Consider the following 13747-nt stretch of genomic DNA (forward strand, 5'->3'; position numbering starts at 1 on the left):
CTACAAAGACGAGGGGATCAAACTATTATTTTCCAAGGCAACCAAAAGGCAAGACAAGAAACAACGGGTGGAAACTAACCAAGGAGAGAAGCAACCTAGAACTAAGGAGAAATTTCCTGACAGTGAGAACAATTAACCAGTGGAACAACCTGCCACCAGAAGCTGTGGGTGCTCCATCACCGGAGACTTTCAAAAAAAGAGACGGGACAGTCACTTGTCTGAAATGGTATAGATCAGGGGTAGGCATGGCTCAGCTTGGAAACCTCTCCCTTTCCCCTTAGTGTGGCTGGCTCAGGAATTCTGGGAGTTGAAGTCCACCAGTCATAAAAGAACCCAGGTTCCCCACCCCTGCCCTATATCAGGGGTCCTCAACCTTGGCTTTTATGACTCGTGGACTTCAACTCCCAGAATTCCTGAGCCAGCCTGGCTCAGCTTGGAAACCTCTCCCTTTCCCCTCAGCGTGGCTGGCTCAGGAATTCTGGGAGTTGAAGTCCACGAGTCATAAAAGAGCCAAGGTTGCCTACCCCTGGTATAGGGCCTCCTGCTCAAGCAGGGTGCTGGACTAGATGACCTCTGAGGTCCCTTCCAACTCTATTGCTTTACGTCCCATTCCTTTCCGCTCCCTCACTGTGTTGTTTCTCATTTTAGGGAAGCGCGAATGAAGGGGGTGTTACTTCGCTGGTGGCAATCCCGCCACAGTGGCTCAGGCCACGATCAATGGGCTTTGGACCACGTAGAAGTTGTTCAGTGAGTATAATGCATGCCATTCTAACGCATGACCACCAGCCCCATATTCCACATCGGGATGGAAAGTTTTCAGTCGTTAATGGAGTCCTATGTAAATGTGGGGTTTGAGAACGCTTGATCTGCAAATCGCCGTTTATCAAGGCAGGGGAAATGGGACCTTTATGAAATACCAGGGGAAAGACGTATATCAGAGCAGCGTGTCTCAACCTGGGCCACTTTAAGATGGGAGGACTTCAACTCCCAGAATTCCTTAGCCAGCATGCAATGGGGAATTCTGGGAGTCGAAGTCCACCCGTCTTAAAGTGGCCCAGATTAAGACACTCTGCATTTGCGCATCCGGCTTCAGCAATGCAAAGAAAGTTTATTCAGTATAAATCTGATTTCCGTTCTTTGCCACAAAATATAAAATTGGGATGGCTCTTACACCACGTAATATTGCTATTGACTTTGGCACGTAAATCCTTATTTTAAAATAGCAGAATAAGTCAGATCCGTTATATTCGGTTCCGTGGGCAGAGATTTTATTCTTTCCCAACAGTTTTACCAAACTGTTAATTGCCTGTTAATTCTTTCCCCAGACTAAAGCGATCTAGCTCACGGTAGAAAAACCACTTTATATATATATCACTGGAAAATTACTTATTTTTTCTCTAACAATTTCCTGAAATTCTAGTGTCATTGCCGGGCTGGGACTCATCGCTACGGCGTTTGGCTGACAGAGAGGTGTGCTTACCCAGTAGATAGGTTCCAATGTTACTTTATTTAAAATTTTGGAAGAATATGCCTGATAAAATCCGAGTTGCAAGATTACCTATGGAAATGTAGATTAACTGTGAAAGGATCATTTCCTTGAATCACATTTAAATTAGGGCTGGAAGAACCAAATGCCACTGAGCTTCATTTACACTAGGTATGATGTACTATTATTTTCCTTTTGACATTAGCTGTGGAAACTGCCCCTGGTTCAGAGGCTAGCCACGATCTAACCACCATGATTAGCCCTCCATTCTTTGCCCTTAAGCCCCAGTAGACTAAGACGATGTAATTACAGCTAATTTTATTTGGCTTAGAATCGTTGGCTAGGATCTATTATCTCTCGCTCCATGTTCCTCCTTGCTCAGCCTCCCCCCCTCAAAAAAATGGGGGGCAGGACCCTCTCAGATTCCATATAGTTGAAGATTACAGTGAGCATAATTGAAATTGGAGGCATGGTGGCCTAGCAGTTAAGACCCTGGACTGGTTGGCCGAAAGGTTGGCCGTTTGAGACCCAAACATCAAATGAAGGGGTGAGCTCCCGTTCCTTGCTCCAGCTCCTGTCCACCTAGCATGCAAATGCGAGTAGATAAATAGGTACCACTTTGGTAGGAAGGTAACTGTGCAACTTGGCATATAATCATGCTGGCCATATGAGCACACAAGTGTGTTTGAACAATGTTGGCTCCCTCAGCCAGGTAATCGACATGAACACCACCCTCTAGAGTTGGACACAATTGGACAGAGAAAGCCTTTACCTTTACAGTTGAGATTACCTGGTTTATACCAGACTGTTCTCCTTCCCTACATCCCATGCCATTCTAGATGGTTACTGATTGCTGGGGAGGATCCCTGGATCCTAAGTGGATTCTGGGTAGAGGAGGCTCACCCAAATCAAGCCATTAAGTTGACGGTTAAAGTTCTTTGCACTAGCTGACAAAAATGTCATTGCCGCACAGATCTATCTGATATCTAAATCAAGCCGCCACTGATCTGTTCCAAAGGAAGGCATTCAATTTGCTATCAAAAAAAAAAAAAACTCTATCGGTCTATCGACAGCCCTAATTTAAACAAGTGAAGAGGACAAGGACAACTTGAGATTCCTTCATTTCTAGTTGATTCTGCTATTTTTTTATTTTTATCTTTTGCACCAAAAAGCACCAGCTTGCATGGCATCCATGCCATACTTAAATTGTAGCCTTTATCCAATAATCGGTAAATTTTTCACACTTAGCTGCCCTGCCTAGTTGTTGTTTTTTTAACCACACTCTTTGCTAAGCTTGGCCTCCATCACATCAATGTCTGAGTTTAACCTAACATGAAAATAGATCTTACTACTGATTCGGCCGGTACCTTTTATGCAGGTTAAGAGAGAAATAATGTTCTCATTGCAAAAAAGTCACAGTTCTTGAGGAGTTCCTTTTTCTATTAGAAACCTGTTAGAACAGTGGTTCTCAACCTGTGGGTCGGGACCCCATTTGGGGTCGAACGACCATTTCACGGGGGTCGCCAAACAACACAGTCCGCCATTTTTCCCCCCCTTTCCTTAGCTGTGCTACTCCCTTTTATTCTATTGGCTTTTGAAAGCCAGTAGATTAGACTCTCTTGAATAGAGTCTAATTCTATTGGCTTTCCAAAGCCAATAGGAATTGTCCAGGCTGTCTCTTCCCTGCTGAGCCCACCAAAAGTCCCATTCTGCAAACGGTGCTGCACCAGTTGAGTAGTCCTCGACTTACGACCGGTTGGGGGTCGCGGCATTAAAAAGTTTGAGAACCACTGTGTTAGAATATTATGGGGGTGGCGTGATGGTCCACCAGTTAAGATGCTGGGCTTGTCAGCTAGAAAGTTCCTCTTCTCTTTCCGCCTTCCGTCTTCCCCAACATCTGAGTCTTCTCCAAGGAGAAGACTTTGGCGTCCAAAGTCTTTGAGCTTCAGCTTCAGGATCTGTCCTCCCAAAGAACAACCAGGGTTGATTTTTCCTTTGGTGTCAATTACATCAATGACACCATCTAACCATCTCATCCTCTGGACCTGGCTTCTTATAACTTGAACCAAATTTTCTTCTTACTACTCTGGTGGACTTGAGGTCATCTAACCAGAGCATGCAATAGATTTTGGTTTGGTTTGGTTTGGTTTTTCAATGTTCGCCATCTTCATTAGGGGAGGTAACCCAAACATGAAATTATAGCAGTAGCACTTAAGACTTGTATACCGCTTCATGGTCCTTCACGGCCCTCTAAGTGGTTTGCAAAGTCAGCCTATTGCTCCCAACAATCTGGGTCCTCGTTTTACTGACCTCGGAAGGATGGAAGGCTGAGTCAAACATAAGCTGGTCAGAATTGAACTGCTGGCAGTGGGCAGAGTTAGCCTGTAATGCTGCATTTTAACCACTGCGCTACCACGGCTTAGATAGCAATAGCACTTAGACTTATACACCACTCCACAGTGCTTTATAGCCCTCTCTAAGCGGTTTACAGACTCAGCCTATTTGCCCCCAAAAACCTGGGTCCTCATTTTATCGACCTCGGAAGGATGGAACGCTGAGTCAACCTTTAGTCAGCCAGGATCGAACTCCTGACAATGGGCAGAGTCAGCCTGCAATATTGCAATCTCGCCACTGTGCCTCCACAGCTCCCTGGTAGCACAGGGATTTAATTTGACTTACAGGGTTCCCAATTCACAACGCTAAGTAAATGGAAAAGAAATTTAAACAATGAAACATTCAAACAGCGTTTTTATAAATGGCGGCATTTAGATAGATGAGGGATGGATAGATAGGTATAGATAGATGAATAGAGATAGATAGATAGATAGATAGATAGATAGATAGATAGATAGATAGATGGATGGATGGACGGACGGATGATGGATGGATGGATGGATGGATGGATGGATGGATGGATGGATGGATGGACAGATGAATAGATAGATGGATGGACGGACGGACAGACAGACAGACAGATAGATAGGGGATGGATGGATGATGGATAGATAGATAGATATAGATAGATGGATGGATGGATGAATAGATAGATAGATGGATGGACAGACAGACAGATAGATAGGGGATGGATGGATGATGGATAGATAGATGAGGGATAGATAGATATAGATAGATGGATGGATGGATGATGGATGGATGGATGGATGGATGGATAGATGATGGATGGATAGACAAATGGATGGATGGACAGATGAATAGATGGATGGATGGACAGACAGACAGATAGATAGATAGATAGATAGATAGGGGATGGATGGATGGATAGATAGATGAGGGATAGATAGATAGATATAGATGAATAGAGATGGATGGATGAATAGAGATGGATGGATGGATGGATAGACAAATGGATAGATAGATAGATAGATAGATAGATAGATAGATAGATAGATAGATAGATAGATAGATATAGATAGATAGATATGGATGGACAGGTGAATAGAAAGATAATGTGTGTGTGTATGAGAGTGAGAGAGAAAGAGAGAGAGAGAGAGGGATACAGAGAGAGATGAACAGACAGACTTAGTATCTAGTGATTTCCTCCCGCTCTGCTAATAAAGACTTAGGAAAACTCCTGGAAGCAACACGGTATTGTTATATTTAACTAGTCTGATGGCGAATGGTTGAGTGAATCTTTAGACCAACGCGACACGAGGCTTCCAAAGAAACTTGTTCTCTTAATTTTTACTTTAAATGCATGTCTGGTGCCAGAACAGCTCGCTGGGGAAAACCCGCTAGCGATATACTTAGCATATTTTTATTGTGACAAAGCATTTAATAGTCAGCCTGGGGCGGGTGCCAAACCAATCAGCTTGATGAAAGCAACTTCCTGCCATGGCAACGCAAGCCCCGCCTCTTTGGTGCACGCATTGTGACGTCACCCGTATATCTCAAAGGGGTGGAGCTTGGAGTAGGAGGAGAAGACCTTGCTTTCATCATTTTGATTAAATGTAATGGGAACCTGCTGGTCACTTATTTATTTATTTATTTGTGAGACTTATATACCGCTTTAAGTGCAAGCACTCTCTAAGCGGTGTACACCAGTAAGCAATGTATATATATATATATTTTACATTGCCCCCAACAATCTGGGTCCTCATTTTACCTACCCCGGAAGGATGGAAGGCTGAGTCAACCTTGAGCCGGTGAGATTTGAACCGCTGACCTGCTGAACACAGTCAGCTAAAGTGGCCTGCAGTACTTGCACTCTAACTGCTGCGCCACCTCGGCTCTTATAGGCACATCTCCTTTTTTTTTTTTTTCCCTAGAATATTTCTTCTCTCTGTTTGTGCATTTATTCTGCAAAAATAGTTGACAGTCAAAATGATCCTTGCTGTGCATGCCAGCCCTTTCTCAAACTCACACCTGCCTGCTTAACAAAAGATGCCAGCACTCTTTTTGCATCCTTTCCATAAGAAGTATTTCAATATAATATAATGTAAATTATATTTCAATATAAAATGTAAATATTAATGTAAGTTTATTATTAAGGCAAACCCGCTGAGGTTTGTTTTCCCATTCCTAACTGGAACTGCAAATTGCAGAACTGGGAATTGCACAGAAAACTGAGCAGAGCCTTCAAAATATTTTTATGTCATTTGTCATGAAACTGAATGCTGGTATCACAATATTTTGAATAAAAGGCATGTGGTTAATCTTCAGATATAGTACGTTGTCACCTCGCTTTTCGTGTTTAAAATTGTTATCTTTTGGGCATGAGAATTTTAAAGGTTGGGAGTTGCAAAAATTGGGGCGAAAGATCTTTTCTAAATATCTTAGCAGCAATAATGTACATTTGTGTAAAATGTCTGCTTTCCTTTGCTTCATCTCTTTAGTTCGGAATCGGGGCGATACATACCCAAAATAATATTATTTACGTTCACCTAGAAAAAGAAAACGTTACATTTTTTTGCAGCTTTGTGCTAGCTTACCCATTCCCCTCCTAGGCCAACATTGGGTGTTATATTGCTAAGTTGTATTTCTAGAACTCTTTGTGGTTATTAAAAAAAAAAACATTTGAATGATTACAACTATAGAGATATACTTTCTCTCAACCAGAAAGTAACTTGTTCAATTTTTATTTTCAAAAGAGATGAAAAATCCTATATTGCCTCTAAACCTCATCAGTCTTTTATGACTAATCACAGTGCTGCATGCATTGAAATACATTTTCTAATCTGTGTTGTATTTCATTATTTGCTGTCATTGGTTTTACACTAGAGTAAGGTAAGTCATTTGATTCCTGCAACGTCAGTGCAACCGCGAGTATCATCCCGTTCGCCAATACTGATATTGTCGCTTGAGAATAGTAATAATAATAATGATAAAGTTGGAAGGGACCTTGAAGGTCATCTGGTCCAACCCCCTGCTCAGGCAGGAAACCAGCCAGTCACCTTCAGCTCTGCTTTCAGACATTATCAAGGTATCTTGATTCTGAGTGGTTTGAGGCTCTAAGGCAGTGGTTCTCAACCTGTGGCTCGGGACCCCATTTGGGGTCGAATGACCATTTCACGGGGGTTGCCAAACAACGCAGTCCGCCATTTTTTCCCCTCTTTTCCTAGCTGTGCTACTCCCTTTTATTCTGTTGGCTTTTGAAAGCCAATAGAATAGACTCTCTTGAATAGAGTCTAATTCTATTGGCTTTCAAAAGCCAATAGGAATTGTCCGGGCTGTCTCTGCCCTGCTGAGCCCGCCAAAAGTCCCATTCTGCAAACGGTGCAGCACCAGTTGAGTAGTCCTCGACTTACGACCGGTTGGGTAGTCCTCGACTTACGACCGGTTGGGGGTCACGGCATTAAAAAGGTTGAGAACCACTGCTCTAAGGTGCCTGCATGGCAAATAATTGGAATTTTGCGATATGTTTTGAAAACTGCTGGGCTGAATATGTTCAATGTTTACTGAAATTCAAAAAGAAAACCGAAGGGATTTCTCACTTTCAACAGGAGAGCACAGATGGAATCAAATTAAAAGGGAAATTTAAGAAGTCCACTGGTCCAGAGAAATGATTTCAGATCTATCTGTTGTACATCACAGCCATAGGCTTCTTCCAGCTGATCTCCACTGGGCTGGGAAGCTAACCAGAGACGGGCCGAGGAGATCACCGGGGAAATTCTATAATTGTAGGCCAAAAGAACCTGAGAAGAAGGGAGTGGGACAGCAATTCCACAATATTTCCCTCCCCCCCCAAAAAAAATTAACACCACCCTTCCCTACTTTCACCATGGACCCTCGTTCCTCACGCCCTGAAAATAGCAATAGACTTATCTACCGCTTCACCGTGCTTTACAGTCCTCTCTAAGGGGTTTACAGAGTCAGCCTCTTGCCCCCCAACAATCTGGGTCCTTATTTTACCAACCCCGGAAGGACGGAAGGCTGAGTCAGCCTTGAGCCGGTGAGATTTGAACTGCTGGCAGTGGGCAGAGTTAGCCTGCAGTACTGCGTTCTAACCACTGAGCCGCCATGGCTTAAATAGCGATAGCACGTAGACTTATATACCACTTCACAGTGCTTTACAATCCTCTCTAAGGGGTTTACAGAGTCAGCCTCTTGCCCCCCCCCCAACAATCTGGGTCCTTATTTTACTGACCTCTGAAGGACAGAAGGCTGAGTCAACCTTCAGCCGGTCAGGATCGAACTGCTGGCAGTGGGCAGAGTTAGCCTGCAATGTTTCCTTCTAATCACTGTGCCACCAGGAAGGAGAATGAGAAAGGGAATAAGAGAGGGAGGGAGGGAGGGAGAGGAAGGAAGGAAGAAGGAAGGAAGGAAGGAAGGAAGGAAGGAAGGAAGGAAGGAAGGAAGGAAGGCAGGCATAGCAATAGCACTTAGACTTATAGACTGCTTTACAGAGCTTTACAGCCCTCCCCATTTTACTTACCTCGGAAGGATGGAAGGCTGCTGAGTCAACCTTGAGCCGGTCAGGATCGAACTGCTGGCAATGTTTCCTTCTAACCACTGTGCCACCAGGAAGGAGAATGAGAAAGGGAATAAGAGAGGAAGGAAGAGAAGGAGGGAGGGAGGAAGGAAGGAAGGAAGGAAGGCATAGCAATAGCACTTAGATTTATAGACCGCTTTACAGAGCTTTACAGCCCTCCTCATTTTACTGACCTCGGAAGGCTGCTGAGTCAACCTTGAGCCAGTCAGGATCGAACGGCTGGCAGTGGGCAGAGTTAGCCTGCAATACTGTATTCTAACCACTGCGCCACCATGGGAGCTGCACTCAAACTTGCCCCCTACACAGCACCCCGAGTGACACATTGGTGGCTTGGACATCCTTACACCTTTCCTAAACAGGCCGAAAAGTAGCCATATTTACTGGGACCGCCAGTCAAATCAGTCAGCCATTAATATTTATTTGGTCAATGACCAAGGACCGCAGAAGTAACATCTGCAGGCAACTTTGACCAAAGAGAATTTTTAAGGAAGATGCTCCAAGTCAAGAGACTGGATTTACCAATTCCGCCTCTTCAGATTTAGCCCGGAGTGGAGTAACGTTATAATTCCTGATGCCACTTTGTTAGACCCGCTGGCTGACCTTTAGAGGTCCCTGCGATTCGAAGTCCTAAATTTAACCATGAGTAGGTTTTACATTCCCAGCCAAAAGAAATCAGGGCCAGAATTGCTTAAGTTCAGCTCGTAATTCAGCCCTTTTTTTTTCCCCAGATGATCTAGTTACCCCTATAATTGCACATTCCTCAAAAAACAGAAGTTGTGTAGATCCCTCAGCCTACAAAATGAGCACAGGGTCGAACGTGACTTTTCAACTAACCCTAAAGTTATCGCTTTAGTCATTTTTTTTTTAATCTTGGTCCAGAACTGTTAATCGAGTTTTACTTTTTTTTTTTTTAACTTACCTTGCTAATTTTGAAGAGCAGTGGGATTTTTGCAAATGTTCATTCAAATCAGGCCTGGCTGGGGAATTCTGGGAGTTGTAGTCTACACGTCTTAAAGTTGCCACGTTTGAGAAACATCAGACTAGGAGATAGCCAATAGCTTATCCTAGGATGGGAGAATTAGTTAAAGTTCCTCCAAATAATAATGGGATTCTGAGCGCCTCTGTGGATTTTCTGGTTTGGACGTTCTGCTTCCCACTGGAGACAATGCAAGAGGCTAGTCCTCATGAACATGTGTTTCTTCTCAATGTGCAAATGCTTCCCCATTCCTCTAATGGACCAAGACACCCCGTGGGGGTGTGTTGGTGGAGAACAAGTTAGTTCACAGCAGGGGTGGTGTAGATCTTCATCTGATCCCAGAAAGTCTTTCCTTGATCCTCTGCTAAGTTAACTAAGGAGTGCCACTTTTCTTGTGATAGCATAAAACAAGAATGCATTGCAGACAAGGGCAAAATCTGATTTCTTGGCATTGTAACTGTATTGGGAGAGGATATTGGAGAGATCACAGCATTCAGCCAATCCATTTATAGCAGGGGTCCTCCACCTTGGCAACTTTAAGACTTGTGGACTTCAACTCCCAGAATTCCTCAGCCAGCTTTGCTTTGCTGGCTGAGGAATTCTGGGAGTTGAAGTCCACAAGTCTTAAAGTTGCCAAGGTGGAGGACCCCTGCTTTAGAGAATTGGCCACTGAGTTGTAGTGTTAGACTGCCATCTAGTGGATAAAAGGCTGCATGGCCCAGGAATTAACTTTTACCAATAACGCCAGCACAGGTGGTTGATTTTGACAGGCAGTCCTCGGCTTACAACCGTTCCTTTAGCGACCGCTCAGAGTTACAAATGGTGATCACTTGACCCCACGGTCACAAATACATCCCCCCCTCTCCAATTTTCGATCCCATGACCGTGGCAAGGCTGTAACAGCCCTAAGTGAGAAAAGCATAGTCACAAGTTACTTTTTTCCCCGCACCGTTGTTCACGTTGAACGGTCGCTAAACAAGTGGCTCGTAAGTCGGGGACTCCAGTGTCTTACGGATCACTTAAGGCAAGGGTCCCCGGTACCGGGCCGCGGCACGCCAGCAACCGGTCCGCACAAACAAGCACAGCCCCATCCGCGGGATGCAGGCAGCACACAAAACCACGCCCTCTCCGGTCCGTGAAAAAACCTCTTTCTCTCTCCACGTTACCGGTCCCTGGTGCCCTCAAGGTTGGGGACCTCTGACTTAAGGCAATGCTCGTGTTTTTGGTGGAACCGCGCTGTCTTTACATTTTTGCATGTGACCTCCCAACCTGTGTGTGTTGAAGGCGAGTGACTCTCTTCTCTTCCATCCTCTCTCCGCTGTGCAGCACTCGCAAACAAAATTACATGATGAATTTTTCACGGCAACATGGGCTCAGACACTTCTACAACAGAAGACGAAGGTCGCTTAGGCGTTACCCGTGAGGAACAAGACATGACTTTCCCCCCTCCCCGTCTTTCCCAACCTGCGATGCGTACGCAAATTTGATTTACCAGGACTTTTCCTCCCGGCCTCCCTCACCTCCCTTTCTTTCCTTCCTTCCTTCCTTCCTTCCTTCCTTCCTTCCTTCCTTCCTTCCTTCCTTCCTTCCTTCCTTCCTTCCTTCCTTCCTTCCTTCCCAGAGGTATATTTTGAAAGCCTCCCTCAAGACAGAGAGTTACGCCCTGTGGTTTTTTTTTTTTTTCCTCGCCCTGTGATCTCATGAGAAGCGACTTATTTTCTCATAGGTAAATGTTTTGAATGTCGTCGTGTCTGTGGAAAATTGTGATTCTGTTGTAATACCAGTTCCAGTGGCAGTATTGGGAAGGAAGCGACTGTTTTGAACAAGAACAAAAACAAAAAAACAACAAAAAAAACAAACGAAGCTGTAAGCACAAAAGGACTGAATTATTTAATGTCAGAAACTACAACGTTAACCACAAAATCAGTATTTAAACACACTGTACTTTGGCTCTGTATCATATTTTGTACGATTTAAGTTATTCTCGTCCCCTTTGTGTCCTCCTCTTGGCGACGTTGACAACGACGGCACTGCGTTAGCGTTAGGACAATTTGCCGATGACGACCGCGCGGCTTAACGCCCCACGCCAAGCAAACAAGCGTCAAACTCAAAAAGTGAAAAGCCGTCCTACGAGGGTGTGATGTCCTTCATTCTTTCTCCTTGTCTACCTGTTAATCATTGTTTGTGGTAAAACCCAGTCACCAGACGGAAGCTCGTTGAAAAGTACAGCCGTCCTCCGCGGATGAGTTACTGACAATAGCTGCCATTTGCTCCCTGTAGTAATGCAGTCATTTGTAAACAGTGGAACTATTTTTTTTCTTCGTGTTTCTTTGTGGTTTGTTTCGTTTTTTTGAGGGGGGGGGCTCCTTCTGTATCTCAGATACGGCTGTGCCTCCCCCGGCCACACAATTTATGACCCCCCACAACTCTTTTAACTGTCTGTAAACTTTCACTCTACAAGGAACCAACTAAAATTCAATGCTTCAATAAAGGTGTCAACCGATGATTTAGGTGGCGTTCTTTTTTTTTTCTTTTTCTTCCCCCCCCCCCCCACAATTTTACACCGAGGAGGTGGAGCAGAATTGACCTGATTTTTTTTTTTTTGTCGGCTATATGTTGATGAGGAAATTTGCAAATATGTTGATGAGGCAATTGGAAAAGCTGACCCATCCAGAAAATGGGAATATTAGCAAGATCGTGTGGTTGGATAAACCCGGCCCCTAAATGTTTGAGACTCTTCCCCATGAACAAATATAACTGCAGGATCTTTTCAGAAGCTTCTATATCTGTCCAGGTAAACAAAAACATTTAGGATGGTGAAATTGGAAGAGTTTTCTACAAGTACAGACCACACACATTTTACTTAATAATACTCACGTGGTACTTATATTGGAACTAGGCAGTTTGGGGTAGTGGTTAAGGTATCAGGCTAGAAAGTAGAAAAAAATGTGAGTTTTAGTCCTGCTTTAGCCATGAAACCTGGCTGGGTGACTGTGGGCCAATCACCAGGAGACGGTGAGTTCTAGTCCTGCTTTAGGTGTGAAAGCCAATTGGGTGAGTTTGGGCCAATCACCAGGAGATGGTGAGTTCTAGTCCCTCCTTAAAAATGAAAGCCAGCTGGTCTCTTTGGGCCAATCACCAGAAGCTGTGAGTTCTAGTCCTGCTTTAGGTATGAAAGCCAGCCGGGTGACTTTGGGCCAATCGCCCTCTCTCTCAGCCCAACCCACCTCACAGGGTCGTTGTGGGGAAGCGAGGGGGAGGGAGGAAAGTCCGTTGTTTGGCCACCTTGAGTGACTTGTGAAAACAATAAAGGTGGGATCCCAATAAATCCATAGATCATAAACAAGCAAACTCATCTCTGTGTCCCCTGAGCTTCCTAGCTCTTAGAAAGCCGAGCAGAGCTGAATTTCTTCCCTGCGGTTCCCGAAATGCGTTAACGCATATTATTACCTTTTGTAATATTGAAATATCTACTGGGACGCGCTGAACATTTGGCCAGGTACACTGAGCGTGAGAGAGAAGAATGCCACGACTTTCCATTGCAACATCTAAGGCTGAGCCAGATTATAAAACAATTACTTACCCTTTCGCCCTTTCGCCTTGACATTTGTTTGGGAAGTGATCAAAGCAGGTGTGAGCAGCGGAAACAACCAATGCCGCAGGACCTGCCTCTATGTCTTCTTTTGACTGCCGAGCGTTATATTACTTACAGAACACACTGCCTGTCAAGGCAACGTTTCCAAATCTCGGTGCTGATTTAATAAAAAGCTGCTGGGAGATTTTACTTCCTGAAAACCAGAAATATTTCCTGCTCCCACTGGTGTTATATATGACACAGCAGCTCCAAAAATGAATATTCTCTATATTTGCAGCTCTATATAGTGATCACATCTTACAGAATAGAATAGAATGGAATGGAATGGAATGGAATAGAATAGAATAGAATAGAATAGAATAGAATAGAATAGAATAGAATAGAATAGAATGCAGAATATAACTGAACAGAACAATAGAATGCAGAATAGAATAGAATAGAATGCAGAACAGAATAGAATGCAGAACAGAATAGAATAGAATGCAGAATAGAATCGAATAGAATAGAATAGAAATACAGAACAGAACCGAATAGAAATATAGAATAGAACAGAATAGAATGCAGAGTAGAACAGAATAGAATGCAGAATATAATAGAATAGAATAGAATGCAAATAGAATAGAATAGAAATACAGAACAGAACCGAATAGAAATATAGAATAGAATGGAATGGAAATACAGAATAGAATAGAATAGAATAGAATAGAATAGAATAGAATAGAATAGAAGCTGGAAGGGACC

General features: G+C 43.8%; 1 protein-coding gene across 4 annotated transcripts in view; it reads left to right on the plus strand.

Annotated features, from left to right (window-relative positions):
* Window positions 1-11915, plus strand: part of RELN (reelin) — a 276773-nt gene extending 264858 nt beyond the window's left edge. For 2 of the 4 annotated variants that reach the window (XM_039363759.1, XM_039363761.1), the window contains 3 exons: window positions 649-747; window positions 6725-6730; window positions 10738-11915. In XM_039363759.1, the coding sequence (XP_039219693.1) occupies window positions 649-747; window positions 6725-6730; window positions 10738-10834 (202 nt within the window). In that variant the 3' untranslated portion in view covers window positions 10835-11915. The remainder of the gene's footprint in view (window positions 1-648; window positions 748-6724; window positions 6731-10737) is intronic. The other 2 variants (XM_039363760.1, XM_039363763.1) reach the window with 1 other exon arrangement.
* The last annotated feature ends 1832 nt before the right edge of the window (window positions 11916-13747 follow it).

This window comes from Crotalus tigris, unplaced genomic scaffold, assembly GCF_016545835.1.
Source record: "Crotalus tigris isolate CLP2741 ecotype Arizona unplaced genomic scaffold, ASM1654583v1 scf7180000019599.1365583, whole genome shotgun sequence".
NCBI lineage: Eukaryota > Metazoa > Chordata > Lepidosauria > Squamata > Viperidae > Crotalus > Crotalus tigris.